This window comes from Jaculus jaculus, chromosome 5, assembly GCF_020740685.1.
Source record: "Jaculus jaculus isolate mJacJac1 chromosome 5, mJacJac1.mat.Y.cur, whole genome shotgun sequence".
NCBI lineage: Eukaryota > Metazoa > Chordata > Mammalia > Rodentia > Dipodidae > Jaculus > Jaculus jaculus.
The window spans coordinates 55,431,475-55,453,391 of NC_059106.1; the positions used below are offsets into that span (position 1 = coordinate 55,431,475).

Genomic DNA, 21,917 nt, shown 5'->3' on the forward strand with positions numbered 1-21,917 from the left:
AACCTTAGCCTCACGCGACCACAGTTCCCTCACCTGAGGTACTGACCTCCTTGTGTCCCTCTGCCGTCTCTCGGTGTGGCACTTGTGTGCCCTCTCCTCACCTCATGGTGGTGTGTCTGCCCAGGCCCTTCCTGCTGTCCCCCATTATGGGCTCTGCAAGGGCCAGATTGCATTCCCCTTGCTGCCCTGCTCAGCACGGCGCATGGCAACCCCTCTGTGAAGGTCTAGTGGATGCGTGTGTGTCCCCGTCAGAGGACTGTTGTCAGGAAAGCGTGAGACCATGAAGGGGGGTTCTTTGCAGACTGTGAAGCGCCATGCCCACGTCAGTTGCTGTCCATGGTTGAAGAGTCAGCCCCGCAGCGGGACCACACCGTGGCCCTGCCCCTGTTGCCTGGCTCAGGCTGAGTTCTAAGTTGCGTCCATCCCCACATCCAGTGTTTCTGCAACACCCTTCTTTTGAAAAGGAGGTGTCTGCTCATGAGGGACAATTTAGCAGCCGACTTTCCTTGTAGACAGTCACACTCTCTGGAGGCCCCCCTCCCCACTGCTGTGTGGCCCACCCACATGGTCTCAAAACCCAAACTTTGAAGCCCTGGAGGATGGATAGAGCATTCCCAAATCCTTCCTCCACCCACCCCCGGGCTGAACTGTGCCCAGCAGCATTCTAGGCTCAGGGCTGTGCAGACTTCAGACGCGTTGCACCCACTAATTGCTAAGGATGCCAAACCTTCCAGCAGGGCAGACAGACTGCACAGCTAACCCATCCACAGCTGAGATGGAGACCTGGTGCTCGGCTCGTTCAACCGCATGACTGACCCATCCCTGCCCTCCAGCCCCTGTAGTTTGATAGTGTTGAGGCCCTCAGAGCAGATGCTCAGATGCCTCCTCTAGGCCAGAGGTGTGGGCTGTGGGCTTCGGCTGTGTTCGGTGGCAAGTATTACAGGAGGGCCTGGGATGTTACGGATAAAAAGTGCAGGCAGAGGACTGACCACCCAGCTGGTGTGAGCTTTGCTTCCGGAAGCTCTTCCTGTTCTACCTGAGCCCCTCGGCTCCATTGCAGGTGGCTCTAGCCCTCGATTCATGAAGCAGCACCCCACCTTCCCAGAGCCCAAGCCCCTAAGATTCTGCCTTGTGTCATCCTGGACCCAGGAGTTGAGGCACATGCCATGAGGAGAGGTGACTTAGGTGGGAAAGATGAGATTGAAAGGTAGCACGTGCAGGGCTTGTGTGAACCGCACACCCACCACCTCTGCTTGTTGCGACCCGTCTGCTTACCTCTGCCTTTGGCAGCTGCCCACTCTCCTTACATCCTCTAGGAAAGTGACCACAGTACAGTTAGAATGGTGGCATTGGGACAGTTATGATGACAGCTTTGGGAAGGTGGCTGCTTTGGCAAGGTCTCCATCTGGCCTTTGGGTCTCAATCTCTCCACAAGCTTGCATCGAAGGGATCCCTGAGAGGAATGCCTCATATTTTCCAGAGAAGGAAACTACAGCTCAGGAAGATGGATGCACCCAGCCAAAGCCACCTAGCTCAGCCAGGCGGAACCAGGGGATGACATCAGCTCCCAAGCCAGCGGGGTAGCCGGGGTAGATCTAAGAGTCACCCCTGGCTGGCTTCATCATCACCTAGTTGAAAATACAGAGCCCAGGGCTGGAGAAGATGGCTGCGAAGCGTAAGACCCGGGTTTGGCTTTCCAGGTCCCACATAAGCCAGATGTACAAGGTAGCATATGCGTCTGGAGTTCATTGGCAGTGGCTGACAGCCTGGGCATGCCCATATTCTCTCTCTCTCTTTCTTTCCCTGTCTCTGTCTTTAATAATAAATAAAACTAATTAAAAACAAAATTCTGCCAAAAAGAAAGAAAGAATATACAGTGCCCAGTCAGTGATTGCCAGTCTGTATTTGGTCTTGTGGGGATCTGGGAACACCAGAACTTGGAGCTGTCAAGAGTGTTGTTAGTGCTGGAGAGATGGCTTAGCGGTTAAGCGCTTGCCTGTGAAGCCTAAGGACCCCGGTTCAAGGCTCGGTTCCCCAGGTCCCACGTTAGCCAGATGCTCAAGGGGGCGCACGTGTCTGGAGTTCGTTTGCAGAGGCTGGAAGCCCTGGCACGCCCATTCTCTCTCTCTCCCTCTATCTGTCTTTCTCTCTGTGTCTGTCGCTCTCAAATAAATAAATAAATAAATTTTTTAAAAAAAAGTGTTGTTAACCATTATGAGATGCCTATGGCCGCTGCCCATCACCCAAAGGTATTAAAAATTGGGACAGGTTGCTGGGGAGATGATTGCTCAGTGGGTTAGAGTGCTTGCTATGTAAGTGCAAGGACCTGAGTTTGATCCCCAGCACCCACATAAAGAGCTGGGTGTAGGTGTGCACACCTGTATCCTCAGTGTTGGGGGGGGGGCAGAGACGGGAGGACCACAGGAGCTCACAGATCAGCTGGTCTAACTGAAAAATGGTGTGAGCTCCCGATCCAAGGAGAGACTCTGTGCCAAGGAAATAAGACAGAAGAGTGATAGAGAAAGACATGCCCCGTCCTCCTCTGGCCTCCACACGTATGTGCACACGCCACACATGCTATACAAGCTGTGCCACACATACTCTATGTACACATGCAGCAGGACAGATTGGGAGAAGAAACCCCAAGAAGAGAAAGAACACCTTATAATGTAGTCCGAGGCCACGGAGGGGCTGAGGGATGACAGAGCCATGCTGATTATCTGGCCCTTTGAAAGACCATCTGGCTTTTCTATCTTTTCCAAATTGTCTTTAACATGTGCGCCTGCTTCTCTATCAGGAGGACACGCTGAGGGACTCAGGACAGGAAGGCCTTGGAGAGACAAGAATGCCAGAGAGATGGTTCATACAGACTTCCTGGAACTTAGTTTCTGAGCTTTATTTTTTCTTTAAAGTATTTATTTGAGAGAGAGAAGGAGGGAGGGGAAGAGGAAAATAGAATGGGCACTCCAGGGCCTCCAGCCACAGCAAGTGAGCTCCAGACGCATGTACCACCTTGCGCACCTGGCTTATGTTGGTACCTGGGAATCAAACCTGACTCCTCAGACTTCTCAGGCTAGTGCCTTAACCGCTTAGCCATTTTTCTAGCCCCATCTCTGACCACCCCCCCTACATCTGTGAAATGCGAAGAGGACGCTCTCCATCTTGGCCTGGGTGTTGGGTAAGGCAGCTTCCTCCCCCAGCCAGCTTCATCCACCTCTGGCCTCTCTGTGGCAGCTAACCTGGACTTTGGATGCCTATTTCTGCCCATAGGATCTGCCTCCTGGGTTAGCCCAGACCCCCAGAGAGGATGGACTGTCAGGGCTACCTCTCAAGTCCTTTTACAAATGAGGAAACTGAGGCCCAGGCAGCAGCAGAGGTTGGCGCTGTTCTTGTTCCCCATCAGTGGGAGGGGTGTGCATGTGTCTGCCATGCATCTCCCTTCCTGCCTGCGCCGTGCTCAGTGTGAGGGGGCAGCAAGTCACCATCTGTGTTTTCCAATAAAAGAAAATGAAAATTGAAGCACATTAAAAATAGCTCAATTGGGATTCCGAGTGGGTGCGGAGGCCTGCTGTGGCAGAGACGCCCTGCCTGTCTCTCTTCCCTCCCCCAGCCTGGCACCCACACCACCGGGAGTCATCCGAGGCCAGCAACTCCCAGAGGTGTCTAGAAGGGCTTAGGAGCAGCAGGAGCCCTGAGAGGGCCAGGGATCACTGGGGACCCCAACTCCAGCTTCTCTGCTCTTGGCTGGTAGAATCCCCGGCCTGAGGCCCCATTGAGACAGGAAAAGGTAGACTCAGACCTCGAGAAAGCAGGTCCCTAGGGTCTAGCTGGAACCTCTTTCTCCTATAAATGACACAGAGACTCCCCATGTGTCAGAGTGAAAGCCAGATCCAGAACCGTATGCATCCAGCCTGCTGTACTGGGTCCCAAGTGAGACAGGAGCCTCTCAGAGCCCATTTGCCTTTGTGCACCACAAGGACATTGACCAGAGGAAGGGTGCAGAAAGGCCTGTTGAGCCCCCTCCCCCAGTGGAACCTCTTTCTGGCTGTGAGGTGTAGGGAAGCTTCCTCCTCTGGACTGAGCCTCCTGGTTCATTGTGGCCACAAGGCTTCCCCATTGGGAGTTGTGGGAAACAGGGAGACCAAGCAAGTGCTTTCAGCCATGACTCTATCAAACACCATCACTGAACTGGCTTACGTGGGTACTAGGGAATCAAATCTGGGTCCTTAGGCTACACAGGCAAGTGCCTTAACCACTAAGCCATCTCTCCAGCCTTCCATTTACTTCTAAAGACTGCCACGCCCTGGCCTATGGCTCTGCTGTCCCACATGAAGAGCCCTGTAATGGCATGTGGATAGCCAGAGGAATCTCCCTGCCTCAAGATTTTTAATTCAGTGTCAACTGCAAAGACCTTTTCAACAGGTTCAGGGGATTGGGACAAGGATGTCTTTGGAGTGTCATTGCTCTGTGTCCCACAGCCAAAAACACTATTCCGCCTCCTCTTTGGCCAAAGAGGCTGCCTCATGTTGGTAAATGTAGTAGTACCATAACTCCCTTCATTGAACGCCTGCCTTGTGCTATCTTAGGTAGAAATGGGAATTAGAGCATCAGTCAGTATTTTACCGAACATTATTGTAGCCAAATGCTAGGCTAGTGCCGTGTGTTCCTGATCTCTTGTGAGAACACCTCCAGAGCCATGACAGAGAAAGTAGTGATGTATTTGGGATATGAAGTGGGGTTCAGATCTGTTTTTTAAAAACTTTATTTTGGGGCTGGAGGAATGGCTTAGCGGTTAAGGTGTTTGCCTGCAAAGCCAAAGGACCCAGGTTTGATTCCCCAGGACCCACATTAGCCAGATGCACAATGGGACACCAGAGTCTGGAGTTTGTTTGCAGTGGCTAGTGTGCCCATTCTCTCTCTCTCCCTCTTTCTCTGTCAAATAAATTAAAATTTTTTTATTTTATTCATTTGAGTGTGTATGCATATATATGCATTGTCATGGGGGCACATTGGGGCCACTTGCCTCTGCAAACAAAAGCCAGACACTTGTGTCACTTTTTTTTTTTCATCTGGCTTACATGGGTGCTGGGGAATTGAACTTGGGCCATCAGGTTTTGCAAGCAAGCGCCTTTAACTGCCGAGCCGTCTCCTCAGCCCCAGGGTTGAGATCTAGGTGGTGAGTTGGGCCACCTCCCAGGCCTCAGCCACCACTGGGCTCCTTCCCAGCTTTGCCCTCATGTCCCTTGCCCCGATGGCATTGCTGTGCACCAGAGCTGCCTGGTGGGTATTACCTTCGCCAGGCTGTAAGTTCTGCAGGTGGCAACTACGGCCACAGAGGTCACAGGTCTCACTAAGTGCGGGAGGACAACGTGGAAGTGGAGGACAGAGAGATTGTGCGGGGATTCTGAGGACCTGTGCTCCAGGGTCAGGCAGGGTCAGGGACTTGGCTCCGGCCATTGTGGGGGGTGGGACAGTGGATTCAGTAGGTCCTAGTCTAATTGTATGCCTGGGGGATGCGCATGGCAGCTGACGGCCTGTCATCCTGGCCGCAGAATAGAGTATCTGCCAAAAGACCCTTTGCTGAGGATCTTGTCGGCAGCACAGGATAGTGGGTGGGGGGCCCTCTGTTTCCCCTCCCCCAGGCCTTCACAAGGCACGAGTGTGTGTTGAATCCCAGACTTCCTCCCATGCGCACAGAGCTTCCTGGGGCTGTCATCCGGGTCCGCTTCACCCTGACCCAGGGCCCACTGCTGCACCTCGCTATGGGGTCTTGTCTACTTCCGTCTTCCCAGCTCTACATAGGGTGGCCCTTCACTGCACCCTAGCAACCCCTTAGGCCTCAGCCTTGCTGGGACCCATTGACCTTTGCAGAACTAGCAGGCCTCGCCCATCCTACAGAAGTTCAGCCAGCCTGGCTTCCGGGGAGCGGTGGGGGGGGGGGGGGCAGAGGCAGCAGGGAGAGGGGCCCCGATCTACTGGGAAAGGGCCTCCTTCCAGCAGGGTAGGGAACTGCGAGGCCTCCAGCTTCCCTCGCCAGCCTCAGGGAGGCTCCTTAGAAGGGAAGCTCCTTCGTCAGGGTCTTCCCGCCTCCCAGGAGAGCTCAGCAGAGCCAGCGGGAAATGGGATAGATAATTGCAACTTTAAATAAGGCCAAACTAACGCTCCCTGCCAGGCCCAGCCCAGGAGGACTCCGAGCTGGGGAGAGAGGCAGCGGGGAGGAAATCCCTGGTGGCGCCCGGAATCCCCGCACAGGTTACCATCTCTCTAGAGACCCCAGGCAAGTCACCATCTTTGTCTGAGCCTCAGTTTCCTCATCTGTTCAGTGGGGGCCCGTGAAGAGTAGCTCTCACAGTGCTCATAGGGGAACATGATAGATACTCCCTGGTCGGAATTTCAGTGGCAGCTTCCCGCGCTCCACAGCCCTTTCCCTCCTTGCTGCCCTCGGGCTTGTTGGCCTCTAGGCCAATGTTGGATGCTAATTGCAGGGTAGCCTTCTTGAGCTACTTCAATGGGGGAGGCTTTCATTCATTCTTATACTGCCCCCGTTTTTTCCAGGTGAGGTCATTGAAGCTGTGTGGGAAGGGAAGGGGTCAGGATCCGCCCCACCCCATCAGCCTGAGAAGACCACCCACCAAATACCTTAACCCTGTGTTGGCCTCAGCGGGATGCAGGCCAGTGCGGGAGATGTCTGAGGTTGCAGATACGATTTCCCAATTAGAGCAGGAATTCCTATAAGCCCAGCATCAGCTGGTCTGAGGCCGGGACCACTAGGGGCTGCTGCCATCAGTATAGAATTCCTGGCAAGGAGCAGCCTGGGTGTGGGGCTGAGAGTTGAAGGCTGAGCTGGCCGGGCCTGAAGTGCTTGGAGGCAGGGCTGGGTCTGTCCATTGAAAGGGCCTAAGCACAAGGTTATCATCCAAAGCTGCCCTCATGCCTGGGGGAGAGGGAACTGTCTCCTGGCCACACTGGACACTACGGCCAAGGCTAAGTCTGCAAGGCTAAGTTGGAATTTTCCAAGGAAGATGACGGACATGCTAGACAGGAGGAGCAGCTTAGGCGGGTATAAGGAGGGCCTGGCATGTGAGAGAAACTTTCCCCTTTTAAGGGGCTTTCAGTCGTAGGGATCTCCTGTGGGGTCCCCATTTTTCCAGGCAGGGATGGAGCCGGGTAAGACCAACAGGTGGCCTGGAGAGAGGTGCCCACTGGAGGCTATGAGGCTGTGACTATAGTGAGTGCTGGTTGTCCCCTCAGGATAGCTAAGGAAGGCACTTTCTCTGGCCCTTGGGCATCTGGTCAGTTTCCCAGCCAGGTATACAGATGTTGAAGAAGGGCCTCCGAGCACTGTCCCCCCTTCCCTGGGAAACCTTCCCTGACTTCATGGACTGAGTCCCTAAAGCAGGCAGGAAATCTGCCACACTTCACCTGAAGCCGAGGAGGGGCCACCATGGGCCCTCTTGACACTCTTGAACCCCACAAGTGCAGGGAAAAAATCTGGGAGGAAATCTGCTCTGTTTTGACCTGTTCTGTGGCCTAGGGTGGCTCTCTGTACCTCTCTGATCCTCAGGCTACAATTTCCTCATCTTCCCAACAGTTCAGTTACATAAGAGAATGGAGTGATAGCTGAGGCAGGGTCCCTTTAGCCCTGGAATGAAGTTTAGCCCTTTAACTTGGCATTCAGGGCTGTGTCTCCTGGGCTGCCCTCTCCCCAAGGCAATTCACTCCTCTTCTGTCCCGAGCACCCTGACTGGAACGACGTGCCTCCAGCTTCATTGCTTTCTTTCCTTTTGCCCAGAGGTCAACTATGCCATGAAGAGTGACAACATGACTGAGTCATGGCACCTGCTTATTAAGCACTTTGTGCCAGACTCTCTGCCATGTAGGATCATGGAAGACTCCCCAAGACTTGCATTACTGTCTCTGTTTTGCAGATAAGCAAATGAGGTTCCTGCCAAATAAGGTTCCACTCACTTCTGGCCCCTGGGAGAGTTGGGAGTCCCTCCTAGCTAAGCCTGGGGTCCTCCCTGAACACTGAGGGTCAAGGGGTCATGGCGGGAGGTGATCTGGGCTCCAGGTTTCATTCACTGACCCCTCTGTGGGGTGCAGCAGGCCTCAAGCACATCCAGTACGGATGCATAGGTATGATGGCCAAGTGGGGTCATTTGCTTGGCTGTCTGATTGCACGGCACACAAACCAGGTCCGGAGGCAGCAGGACAGAACCAGTCACAGCCTGAGCAAGGCTGCGAGCCCAAGGGCAGACTGTGGAGCTGGGCAGGCCCTTGGGAACTTGGGGATGGGAGCCATACAGGGCTTAGAATTTGCTTCTCGGCAGCTGGTTTATTGAAGAGGGATGGTGCCTGGCTTTGACTCCCCAGTGTATAGTTAATGTGGGCGGGGCACACAGTAGGCATTTGACAAATACTGGCCAACGGAATGGCTGCTAAGAAAGTGGATGCATAGGTATATGAGTGAAGACTGGATGGAGGGATGGGTCAGTGGAGAGATGAATGGGAGAAGAAGGGAGGGTGAGAGGGTGGTTCAGAAGCAGGAAAGAAAAAGGGAAGGAGAAAAGAAAGAAGGGAGGGAGAGAAAGTAGGGGAAAAGAGAGGAAGGACAGCTACATGGATGGATACCCAAGTAGGAGGCTAAATGTGTGGGTGGGTAAATGGGGGGCGTGAGAGGGTGGGTGGATAATTGAATGGCAAGACGTGTTCAGAAGTGGCTGTCTGGCTTGGGTGGTTCGGTGGATGAACGAGTAGGAGAATGGACTGTGCTTTGCCCGTAAGTGAATGGGTGAATGAATGTGTGAATAGATGTGTGTGCGGGCAGGTGGGCGAAAACTGGGATAATTTATGGATGCTGGCAAGGGTCAGATGGTAGGAAAGATAGATGGATGGGTGTGCGTGAGGTCACTGGTGAATGAATGAACAGGCAGTGTCACGTGGCTAAACGCCCGACACCTTGCCCAGAAGCAGAGGGGTGCTCTGGATTCTGAGGTTGGAGTTAATTGTCCTTCGCTGGGGGAAACCAGTGCCAATTAAGCAAATAGACCCAGCTCCAGCAGGCCCTGCAGTGGGCTTGCTAACTGACTCCAAACTAGCAGGCCTGGTGCAGACTTCCAGTGGCCTATATCATATCGATTTGTAATTTATACTCTACTCACATCCAGAGGCTTTGAGGTGACTTCTGCGATTAAACCTGCGTGCGAAGGGATGGTTAGAAATTAAGCGAGGCTGTGACGAGGTCACAGAACAGGGTTGGGGAAAGAGTTCCTGGCTCTCCTCCCAGGCCTGCAGCTTACTGCTGTGTGACGTTGAGTGGGTTGCTTAATGCCTCTGAAGCTCAGTTTCTCCCTTCTGTAGGAAGAAAGGGAGGCATAAGAAGGTTGGGGCATTGAATGGATCCATACGTAGGTGGCTAGATGATTGGGTGGTGGGTAACTGAGCCCATGGAATGATGGATGGATGCTGGTGGGTGGACAGGCAAGTGGGGACAATGCTAATTCCATCCCATAGGGTACTGTGAGTATCAAAAGAGGGGACCAGAGTGACAGGTCAGCTCAGGGGTTGGCACACTGTCATGGCTTTGAGTCGCACAGTTGACATTTTAATGTCTACCCTCTCCGCTTCTGTAGGTTCAACCCATTACAGATCAGAAATATTTGAAAAGCTTTGCATCTGTACTGAGCATGTATGGATTTGTTTCTTTGCCATGACTACTCATACAGCACAGTGTGGTGACCACTGACATAGTATTTGTGTTACAAGTACTGCAGAGGTGACGTAAAGTGCTTGGGAGGGGATGGGGGAGATGGCTCAGCGGCTAAAGGCATTTGCTTGCTTGCTTGCAAAGCCAGCCAGCCTAGGGCTCAACTCCCAAACCACCCATGTAAGCCAGACACAAAAAATGGCACAAGCATCTGGTGCTGGTGTGTAATAACTTCAGAGTACTCAGAAGTACTCAGAAGGATTCTGTGCATTCTGTACAGACACTGTTCTGTTGGATTTGGGTATCCACGGGGGTCCTTGGACCCACCCCCTCAGCTACTATGGGGACAGCTGTGTAATGTTTAAGCCATCTTAATACCAGTGACCATGTTTGCTGGAGCAAAACCCCAAACACCCCAACCAATGGTGTACTTGAGAACAGGACATTGCTGCCAGGGGAGGGGGGTTATGGATGATGGATGGGGGTTTTACCATAAGGCTGCCAGCCCTACCTGCCAGCAACTTGCAGTCCACATTTTGAGGCCATCCAGGAAAGGTGTGTCGCAGAACAGAGTGACAAGATAAGAAATGCACCCTGTGACCAGGAGAGCCCTGCTTCCCGAGTCATCAGTAAGAGTCCGTCAGAAAAGGTGGCATTTGAGGCATGGGGAAGGACAGGCTTGAGTGTCTCTGGTGGGTTTGGGGACTAAGAGCATTTCAGGGGAAGGCGCAGGGCCTTGCGGGCCCACTGTAGGTGAGGCTGTACCTGGCGCACAGAAGGGAGAGGAGAAATGCTTAGCAACTGCCCCATGCGGATGGCTGGCGGGCCAGCTCGGCCACAGCTTCCTGAGCAGCTCGCTGTCTAAGCTTTCATCTCTCTGAAATGACCATGACAACTGTTCCCCACCCTCCTCAGCGGGGCACCTTGTGATCTTTGGATGGGGAGATAAAGGAGTTGGCACAGTACTATGACACAGCAGGTGTTCAGTAATGCCTGCTGCAGTGGTTTTATATATATACACACACACACAACATATATATAATATACATGCAATATATGTTATATACAGTATATATTGCATATACTGTGCTATCTATTGCATTGTATGTATGGGTAGTGTGTCTGTATTTATGCATGTTTGTGTGTGTGCACATACATATGTGCGTGCACATGCGTGTGGAGGCCAGAGGTCAACATCAGGTGTTCAATCACACGCTGCCTTACTTTTTGAGACAGAGTCTCTTGCTGAACCTAGAACTCACTGATTCAGTTAGGCAGTTTAGCTAACGAGTCCCACAAACCTTCTTGTCTCCACTTCCCTAGCACTAGGGTGGCAGGTACATGCTATCATACCCTTTTTTTTTTTTTTAAGTTCTTCGAGGTAGGGTTTCACTCTAGCCCAAGCTGACCTGGAATTCACTATGTAGTCTCAGGGTGGCCTCCAACTCACGGTGATCCTCCTACCTCTGCCTCCCAAGCGCTGGGATTAAAGGCATGTGCTACCACACCTGGCTTTTTCATACCCTTCTTTTATGTGGGTGCTGGGGATTTGAACTCAGGTCCTCATGTTAGTGTAACAGATGCTTTACCCACTGAGCCATCTCCCCAGCACTGTGGTTATAGTTTATTATGTACTCTTTGGATAAGAAAGGTGCTGAATTAATTTAAAAGAACCTCAACAATTAAAAAAAAAAAAGTCAGGCTGGCAAATGGCTTAGTGGTTAAAGGCAAAACCTGACAGCCTGGGTTTGCTTCCTGAGGATCCATGCAAAGCCAGATGCACAAAGTGGCACATGTGTCTGGAGTTCATTTTCAGTGGCAAGAGGCCCTGGTGTGCCCATTCTCTTTCTCTCTCTGTCTCTCTTTCATTTCCCCCACCCCTTGAAAGTGAACAATGAATAAAAACACTTTTTAAAAAATCACTGGTCAGTTACTGGCTGCAAGAGGCAGCCTGATGTGTTGGGAAAGCTCAGGGGCCATAAGCTTCAGACCCTGGTTTGGTATCTGACTTGCTGTATGACCCTGGACAAGTCACCTAGCATCTCACAGCTTCAGTTTCCGGTATAATACAGGACTAGTAAAGGCATCCCTCAGGGTTGTTGTGGGAACCAAAATGAGCTCTTAATGTGTCCAGGCCAGGCAGTCCCTGCCTCCCTTCCTGCCCCTCCCCAGCAAGCCCTGGTATTCATTTACCACCCACCCCACCCCCCCAACAGCCCTGTCTCAGACCCCCATCCATCATCCTGTCCTTGGTGGAGGTTAAGTGGGTCCCCAAGCAAGGAATCCAAACTCCCCCGAAGCCCAGGCTGCACAATGCAGCCCGCTGTTAGCGAGCAGCCCGGCTGGCCTGCAGGATTGAGTTTCAGCCGGGGCGGTCGGTGCTGGCGGATGCCCAGGCCAGCGGCAGGCAGGCGGGCAAGCAGGCGTCACAGGGACCCCTCTGCCTCAGCCTGAGAAAACATACAGGCTCCAGGCAGGCAAGGGAGGCAGAGAAGGGCCCGGAATGGCAGGAGGACAGGGAGGAGCGCGGTGAGAGCCCTGGACAGAAGGATTTTACATTATCAGGGTCCCCTTTCCTCAAGCCCAAAGTACAGCATGGGCTGAGCTGGAAATTGGCTACCTGCAGACACTTCTTTTAGAACATCCAGAGTCTTTGAGGAGCTGGCCTGGGGCTGACCGGCCTTGCTCTGGCTGAACAATCCTCCCATCCTCTTCCATTTTTAAAAGACAGGCCTCAGGAAGACCAGTCAGACTGACATGGGTTCAAATCCCAGCTCTGCTTTTTGGCTACATGGCTTCAGGCAGATCTCCGAGCCTCTCAGGGCTCTACTACTGCAGCCAGCTTCCAGAATGTACAGATGGTTTTGCTCAGGGCCTGGCACCCAGGGTGCTGGTGGGTGAAAGCTGGTGGGTGGTGTGTGGTCTGGTGGCTTCTGGGATAGGACCAAGGGCTCAAATGATGACTGGCCCCTTATTAACCCTGTGGCTTTGCAGAAGTCCTAGGTTTCTCTGTGCCTCGTTTTCTCTATCAGTTTGCTCTAGGATGTCAATGATACAATATTAAGGTAGAGCATTCCCAGTGGTAGCCTTCACAAGGATTAGCCATTTCCCCTGTGGACTGTATGTAGCCCAGCTCTTCCATGCTATAAAACTCTTTGAGGGGATGTTGCTCTGTTGGTAGAGAGCTTACCTGGCACACATAGAGACCTGGGTTCAATTCTCAGCACTGTACAAACCAGGCATGTTGGTACACACCTAGAATACCATCACTTGAGAGGTAGGGACAGAAGGATCAGAGGTTCAAGGTCATCTTCAGCTTTAGAGTGAGTTCGAGGACAGCCTATACCACACTAGACCTCCCTGTCTCAAACAAACAAAAAGAAGTCTCTGAAGGGCTAGGGAGGTGGCTCAGCTTACAAGCCTGTCTACCTGGGTTCAGTTCCCTAGCACCTACTGGTAAAACTAGATGTAAAGTCCTACATGGATCTGATGCATCCGAAATCCATTTGTAGTGGCAAGAGACCCTGATGTACCCCCTCCACACACATACAAATAAATAAGTAAATAAAAATAAGTAAATAAAATTACCTAAACCTTAAAAAAATAAAAACTCTTGGAGAGTCGGGCATGCTGGTACCTTCCTATAATTCCAACACTCAGGAGGCTGAGGCAGGAAGACCTCAAGTTCAAGGCCATCCTGGGTTACATAGAAAGAGTAAAACCCAGTTTCAAAAAGAAAAGGAGTCAGGCGTGGTGGCACACACCTTTCATCCCAGCACTCAGGAGGCAGAGGTAGGAGGATCGCCATGAGTTTGAGGCCACCCTGAGAATACATAAAGAATTTCAGGTCAGCCTGGGCTTGAGAGAGACCCTACCTTGAAAAGAAAATGCAAAAATAAAAGGAGAGAGTAAAAGCAACAACAACAACAAAATAAACCCTCAACATATACTCAGGTCCTCAGAGCAATGCTGTGAGGTACACAGAGCAAGGCTTTTGTTGGCCCCATTTTAAAGATGAGAAAACCAAGGCTCAGAGAGGTGAGAACTTGTCTGTGGCCTTGAATTTACTTTCTGATTCCAGACTGTGAGATCTTCAGAATTTCTTATTTGGGCCACAGAAAGAACACTTGGGCTTTAAGTCATTGATCAATGTCTGGGTCAGACCCCGGGGCTGTCACTGGCTCTTCGCTAGGCCATGAAAAGCCATCCTGGCCCTAGTTCAAATCACATCAGCTCCCCCAGCGCAGGCAGGTGCTCTAGGTGCCATCGGCAGGGTGCAGCGTTCCGTGGAGCCCCTGGCAGGCTGATGAACTGTCTGGGCTGAGTAGCTGGCCAACCTGGAGCAAAGGCCTTTGGGTACTGTTGCCAAGAATCTGTCCATCTCCAGCTTCAAGCCCCTTGCCCACACTGCACCTTCACGCCTTCTGCCAAGGCTGCTCTGTGACCCAGCAGTTCTCGGGACAGACCACATCACTACTTTCCCCAGGAATTCTCCATAGCTCCTTGCTGCCGGTGGGACAAGATCCAAACTCCTCGGTTCCACAGTCAAGGCCCTCCACCTTCCGGCCTCTCCTGTGCCACCACGGCCTTCCATGGAAGCCCTGTGTAGCCACTTTGCAGGGACGAGTAGCCCCAAATCTGCCCCTAGAGCCAGCTAACCATTTCATCAGTGCCCAAAGTACCCTGACGCTTCACACCTCCATGGCCTTCACTCTGCCATGCCTCTGCTTCCCAGCTCACAGGTGCCTCCCCAGGACACCCTTCTCCATTCCCTAACCAAAGCCGGTCCCTTCTCCCTACTTCTGGCTTGGACCAGCCACTCCACTGCCTTTCCCTGTCATGAATTCACATGCTGAGCACAGTCTGGGTGCTTTGAAGGAAGGACCCACAGATTGGTCTCTGCACCGCCAGGGCTTGGCACACAATATTCATTGACCATGACCCTACTCTCTACCCTAGCCAGAGGGGGAGCAGCCAAGGACAGCTGCCAGGAAAAAGGCAAAGTGAGCCAGGCTAACAGGAAGGGCCAAGCATTCCAGGAAGAACATTCTGGGATGGTCAAGTCATCATGGCCCAAGGAAACATAGACTACAAGCAAAAGGAAATTCATGATGGCTGCACCCTCTTGATGTGGAAAAGGGGCTGGAGGGTGCTTCTCTGGCTTGATTGGAAGGAGCCTGGCGTGTGTTGTCACGGGAGTGGGGACTCCATCCTGCCAGTGGTGGGTGCTGTGGGCTCTTAGGACCAGTGTAGACATGATGGGGCATGGTCTTCAGACACGTCACCCAGCTGCTGCCTGCAGAGTCAGTACATCTACTGTGTGCCAGGCTGGCCTTTAGCACTGAGGTTACTACAAGTGGTGAACAGAGGTGTCACATCATTGATGGCACTTAATTTCATCAGCCCATTTTACAGATGCAGAAACTGAAGCCTGGAGAGTAGACCTGGCTTCCCTGTAGTCATACTCTAAAAGGTGCTAGAGCCAGAGGTCTACCTGCACCATCTGTGCTCCAGGCCTCTCCTGCCTACCCAGAGGGAGAGAGCACACTCACGTATGCGCTCAGTTGCACGTACACACACATTCTCTCTCTCTCCCCCTCCTCTCCCTCTCTCTCTCCACCTCCATGCCCCAATGTTTTTCCATTATAAGTTGCCTGTTGTCTGCAGTTCTGGTCCTGGCTTCTTAGAAGTAATACAGATGTAGAAATAGACAGATGGGGTTCATATCCAAGTGTACTGTTTGCTTCCCTTCTCTGACCTCAGTTTCCCCATCTGCAAATAGGGTGCAGCGGCAGGGACCCTGTAGGTTGTCATGAGCCTGAAAGGCACTTAGACTGTCCCAGCTAATGCTTAGCGTGTCACAGGTGCCTAATGAAATTTCCCTTCTAACGTTCTTGGGACCGTCACATACTTATTAATGCAAACAAACAGCAACGGTGGCCCTTGGGAATTACAGCCCAGTATGAGCCCAGACAGAATTACTAAGGTGGATTGGGGAGTAGGGAGTGTCCATCCACCCCAGCCTGTGAGAAGGGCCCCCACAGCCACCTCCTGTCGGCCCAATGCTAACGACTTCAGTGTGTCTCCCCTTTTAGCTCAACTATTTCTGAAATGCACACTGCTCATTCACACGTAGCCGGAGGGGCCGGCGGGCCTCCCCAGCCCGAGCAGTCAGGGCCTCCTGATTGCTTTCTTCTGTGCAGTCTCCGGGAAGCAGAGGGGGTGCAGTACTGTGGGGCCAGGGCCAAAGCCACTCCTGTGGCCCCCAACCCTGTTTTCTCCGGAGAAACATACCCTGGGCTTGGGACCTTGGTTCTGGCTTCTGCCTGCATCATGATGATTTCCTCATCCGTCCATTGGTTTTCCTTTCTAATGGGCACTTTGCTCGGCCAAGGCCTGGGAACCAGTGTGGTACAAGGGTAGGAGGGCCCGGTGGCAGATGAACAGCTGTTTGGCACGAGGTGAGCGGGTGGCAACAGAGAAGCTGCTGAGGATATAAGCAGCTGAGAGCATGGGGCGGTGGAAGGGCTTGGTAAACTGCTGTCTTCTGGCAAGAAGCCCTGCTCCACCTCAGCCCTGCGCCCTCACCAATGCCATCTACTCTCCCCAGTCCCACACACTCCATTCTCCATCTCCATGAGCCGCCTTCTCCACCTCCTTCCTTACTTCTGCCTCTGTTGTCCCTTCAGCCTGACCCACCCTTCCCACCCGACATCCCCAGCATTACCTGACTCCCTCCCCACTCACTCTTCAAGCCTCCACTGGGTGTCACTTCCTCCAGGAAGCCACCCCCACACCCTGTCTCCCTCCTGTGCTCCCACACCCGTGACATACCCTACACATCCCTGGTGTGGTCCTTGTCACATCCACGTAGTGATTAATTATCTGGGTACAGTGACAGCAGCTTCCTCACATGAGGGGTTGTCATTGTCGCCATGGGGATGGAGATGGTGTGGCTTGATGGAGCCCAGTGGCCCCAGAGTGTGGGCAGTGAAATGGTGCTGGGTAACCCACAGACAGGCGCTTATAATTGTAATATTCTCGTGTTTATTTTCCTACTTCTCATGGCACTGACACTGGTTTTCCATTTATAATAATGAGATTGTTTTTTTCCTCTTTAAAATGCATTTAAGAGGGGAGATGGCTCAGCTGTTAAAGGCGTTTGCTTTCAAAGCCTGCTGGCCTAGGTTCAATTCCCCAGCATCCATGTAAAGCCAGACACAAAGTGATCATGGCAAGAGACCCTGGCATGCCTACACACACAAAGAAGGGAAGAAAGAAAGAGACAGAAGGAAGAATTTTCAAGTGTGTTTAAGAAGAATCAGCTGGCAGACGACTGGTAACGGACGCCCGGCACTCATGGCTGAGGCTGGGGTGGGAAGGACCGAGGTCTTGTCTGGCAGGTGATAGGGAAGGACTTAGCAACTGCCAAGCCTAAAAGATGGGCTGAGCCAACTTGCCACGTTTCCAAACCTGTATTGAGTCGTGGCGGCCCAGCACCTGCAGGGGATACACAGGCCATTGGGAGTGGGTAGCAAACACTAAGGGCTGTAGAGCTGTGGGGTGGGTGGGCTCAGAAGGACTCCCTGTGGAGGTACCTGAGATGGGAATGTCACACAGAAGGACCATTAGGGCAGGCAAAAGAAGCAATCAGTACGACTGAGGGGTGGGGGCACTCCACAGCTTATCAATAAAATAGATGGGTGAGTTGACAAGTTCCCGAGCATTTACAAGCCTCAGTTTTCCCTTCAGTGAAATGGGGCAGCATCAAGGGCCTCTTGACATTATATAGATGTTGATGAGTCTGTCTTTCTTTTTTCCCCTCTCTTTTCTCTCTCTGAGCCAACCTCATGTATGCCAGGTTGGCATGGATCTCACTACATAGCTAAGAATGACCTTAAACTCCTGATCCTCCTGCCTCCATGTCCCCTGTGTTGGGATTAAGGCATATCCCACCACACCTGCCTTCTGCCTTTTAGTGATGTCTCCAAGCATGAGGAGATTCTGGGATGAGACCTATCTGGGACACTATGGAGAGGAGAAAGGAAATGCTGATAGAACCAAGGCTTGGCTTCCTGAACCCACCTGAGTGCCCAAGGCCAGAGCTGTATCTCCAGTTCACCCAGGGGACAGAGTTCATCTTCCATGCCTGCTTTGAGAGAAACAGAGAGGAACAAAGAGGAAGCTTGGGCATCCTAGGAGGGCAGCCTCTGATGGAATAGGAAGGGCTCCTTGGAAGCTGGGGCCATCCAAGGAGAGGCCAAGAGAGAGTGAGAACCTTTGGTCCTGTATATGCCATCAGGGGCCACCTCATGAGCCCAGAGTGACAAGTGGGCACAGCACTAGGTGGACCTTAGAGCCCTGCACTGCTCCTAAAGCAATATAGCTGCCACTGCAGAGGACCCGCTCCATGCACTCTCCAGGCAAGCTCCTCGTGCTTGGGCTCTGTCCTGTTCTGAAGGTATCTTAGTTTTCAAGTAAGAAAACTGAGGCTTTGAAAGACCCCAGGTTAGCCGGCCTGCTGGCACACCTCCATAGTCCCAGCTACTCAGGAAGTTGAGATAGGAGGATCTCAGGTTCAAGGCCCAGCCTGGCAGTTTACTGAAACTTTCTCAAAAAAAAAAAAAAATACAAAAAGGGCTGGGTACCACTAAGTATGTGCAAAGCCCTAGGTTCAATCCCCAGTGTGATGGAGGAGAAGGAAGGAAGGGAGGGAGGAAAGAAGGGAAGTTAGGGAGGAGAGGACTGGGGAGATTGCTCAGTAGTTACTGACAATCATAATTACAATAATCATTTTTTTAAAAAAAAGCAGAAAGGAGGAGGGGAGAGAAAGTAGGGAGGAAGGGAAGAAGGAAAGAAGGTAAGAACTAAGGTAAGCAAAGGAAAAAAAATCCCACATTAAAGCCAAGATCTCAACCCGACATGGTGACAAACCCCTGTCATTTTAGCACTCCAGAGGCAAAGGCAGGAGGATTGTCACAAGCTGGAAGCTAGCCTGGTCTACATACCAAGCTCCAGGCCAGCCCGGGTCGCATGTTTCAAAAGACTAAAACAATGCAAGCAAAAGTCTGTGTTCATCTGCCTCTGAGGATGGAGGGAGGGATCAGAGTTATAAAGCCAAGGTACTCCTTTCTATCCCATCTCTGGGGGAGGGCAAGGTGGGGGGGGGGCTGCAGCTTCCACAGAGCCAGACTTAAGGCAAAGCCCAGGGCTCCAGCCACCTATACTTCTCACTTCTTACCCCCCCCCTTCTTTTGTTTTTTTGAGGTAGGGTCTTGCTCTAGCCCAGGCTGACCTGGAATTCACTATGTAGTCTCAGATTGGCCTTGAATTTACAGAGATTCTCTACCTCAGCCTCTAGAGTGCTTGGATTAAAGGCATGTGCCACTACCACCACATCTGGCCCTTTAAAGAAAAACAAAACAAACAAAAAACCCAACTTTGTTTATCTGAGAGAGAGTGGGAGAGGGAGAGAATGGGCGTCTCAGCAGGTCCTCTAGCCACTACAAGCGAACCTCAGATGCATGTGCCACCTTGTGCATCTCGTTTATGGGGGTACTGGGAAATTGAACCTGGGCCCTTAGGATTTGCAGGCAGACACCTTAACTGCTGAGCCATCTCTCCATCCTCCTTGTTCCCTCTGATTTCCTTGCTGTGAACGAAGCAACCCTTTTGCTGGTTTTCTACTGGCTCGACCCATGTGTGGACCAGGTGTGGGAGTGGGACAGTGGTACCCTGTGACCTGGGCTTCTGGGTAGCCCTAACTTGTAGAGAATACCTTCTGGTGTGTCATGTGAAGCCCTGGGCCTGAGATTCCATCCTCACTTCCCAGCCCCTCCTCCTCTGGGCCACTGAACCTTCTAGTGTTCTTCCTTAGGGTCAGTCCAGGAATCCATCCAAGGGGTGGGGCCACCTGCTTGGCGGAGCTGTCTTACCCTGCTCTGTCCCAAGAGAGGCTCCCACTCCCTGCCCCCAGCAGCTGCTCCTCAGGCTCAGGCAGAGAGCCCGGCTTGGCGCGTCTCTGGCTGAGTCCGATGAGAGAAAACAGGTTAAAAGTTCAGCCCTTGTTCTCTCCAGGAAGAAAAATCTGTAGCATTCGGAGTGTGAAAAGGAACCTTCTTTCAGCTCCAAAGCCGCACAATAGAACTTCCCCCCAATTTGCCATCAAAAAGATGCCCTTGGCACTGGCTCCCACCGTCGCTGGTATACACCCCCCACACCCGGTCCCCAGCGCAAAGGGACACAGTGACCACAAACACAAACCCCAGGCGGTCATAGGGCTCTCTTGTCAGCTCAGGGGTCTGGCTGGGGTCACCTCTACCCAGACGCTCCTCCCCTCCCCGCCCTCAGTTGCCAATGCCCCTGTCATAGTTCACACCTCATTACCTCCCACTAGGACTTCTCTGCAGCCTGGACACTCCTGGCCCTGATGCATCCGGCCTGGACCATCAGACCAATTGTTGGAAGTGCCCACAAATTTAGAGGGTAGGAGACAGGACACTTGTTTGTCCCATTCTGCCACCAACACCAACGTAATCTTTAGGAAGTGCCCTTGGCTCCTGCTATTTCAACCGCCCTTTCCCCAACATGAGGCCACTGGGCATGACCAGGGGAGTATCCCAAACATAATATCCATGTCCTGGAATTCTGTGGTGGAAGCAGTCAGTGGTCATAGAGATTGATGATTAATCAGTGATGCCTGCACTGGGTACAATGGTGGCCACATAATGTGGGTATTGAGTGATGACACCTGTATTAAGCAGAGCATTGGAGGAAGCATGCCTCCCAGCCTGTGTAATGTGTAATGTGTGGAAGGTCTCACCATGATGTTCTAGATCTTTGCCTCTTCTCATATAGCCATTTAAAGTCACACCTCATCTCCATCCCCAGACCCTGAACGGCTTCATAGTAGAGTCTCGCCAGTCACTTTCCTCTCTTGTGGCCCTCAGGCCAACACATAATGGGCATTGGGTTAGATTTGTTGGATGAATACTTAAACCGGCTCCATTTAAACCCACTCGATGTAGCACAGTTCAATTCAGACAGTGTTTTGAAGGCCCTTTGGCAGGGAAGGGCTAGAAGGGGGGGGTGTCCTGACCCTGGCCTGGGGTGAGTGGGGTCTCCAGGGTCTGTGAACCTCGTTCTCGTTCAGCTGTGTGGCTCTTCCCTCCAGCTACACGTTCTGAAGATTTGATCTCAGGAACCCCAGAGTGCAGGTGACAACCGTCACCTTTATACTTCACCTCACGCCCCCTCCACCCCAGGGCAGAGTTGGCTGGGTTCTGGGGGCGGAAGCCCTAGGGATGGGCACCTGGTTCCTGGAGAAGGGGGGGTACCAATAGGATATGTGGCCAGAGGGCAGGGGTGGGGGCTAATTGATGTGGCTTCAGGGTGCACGAGAGAGACTCCTCCAAGGCTGGTATGCCAGCTTTTGAGAAGTTGATACAAACTGGAAATACGATGAGTTGTCTAAATTTTGATATAAAAGTCTGAGAGTTTGGTGGTGGCGCCCGTGAAAGAAATCCCTAAGTTAAGACCCTTACCCTTCCCACTGGGAAGGAAGGACAGAACAGTATCTAGGTTAGTGGGATGTCATTGGCTGATGAGCAGGGCTAGCCATGGAGACTAGGACCTAGAAAAATAGACTCAGAAGATTGGCCAGGCTGCCGGAGAAGTGGGAGCATGGAGTCAGGAGGCAGTCTGGAGCATTAGAGCTAGGTGATCGTGGGGGTGATGGGATTAGGTGGGCTCTGTAAGGAAGGGTGTCAAAGGGCGGCATCAGGGCCTGCGGAGGGACTGATCATATCGGGAGGTGGGACGGGCTGTGACTCTTTGCTCTCCCCACAGAAACACTGATGGACTCCACTACAGCGACGGCTGAGCTGGGCTGGATGGTGCATCCCCCATCTGGGGTGAGTCCCGGTTCCCCAAGTCCTGCTTGGTTCCCCAGCATGCCTCGGGGTCTGCTGATGGTCTCAGTGCCCCCTCACCTCCCAGCTCCTTTCCCCTCTTCGAGGCCTAGAGCAAGCCGCCTCTCACATCTTCCCCTCCCCATCCCATCATTTCTCTCCTGTGGAATCCTCATGGCTCCTATTTCAGAAAAGGAAAGTGAAGTTCCTTCCTGAGTCTCCATTCTGGGTAGATACTATACCAAGCACCTTTTATGTGTCATCTCCCATCCTCCCTTAACTGATGAGGAAACTGAAGCTCA

At 52.4% G+C, this 21,917-nt stretch overlaps 1 protein-coding gene across 4 annotated transcripts in view; it reads left to right on the top strand.

The window, feature by feature from the left end:
• Ephb2 (EPH receptor B2) overlaps positions 1-21,917 on the top strand; it is a 186,217-nt gene that overhangs the window by 41,881 nt on the left and 122,419 nt on the right. For all 4 annotated transcript variants that reach the window (XM_045150353.1, XM_004657541.3, XM_045150352.1 and 1 more), the window contains exon 2: positions 21,554-21,618. In XM_045150353.1, coding sequence (XP_045006288.1) covers positions 21,554-21,618 — 65 coding nt within the window. The remainder of the gene's footprint in view (positions 1-21,553; positions 21,619-21,917) is intronic.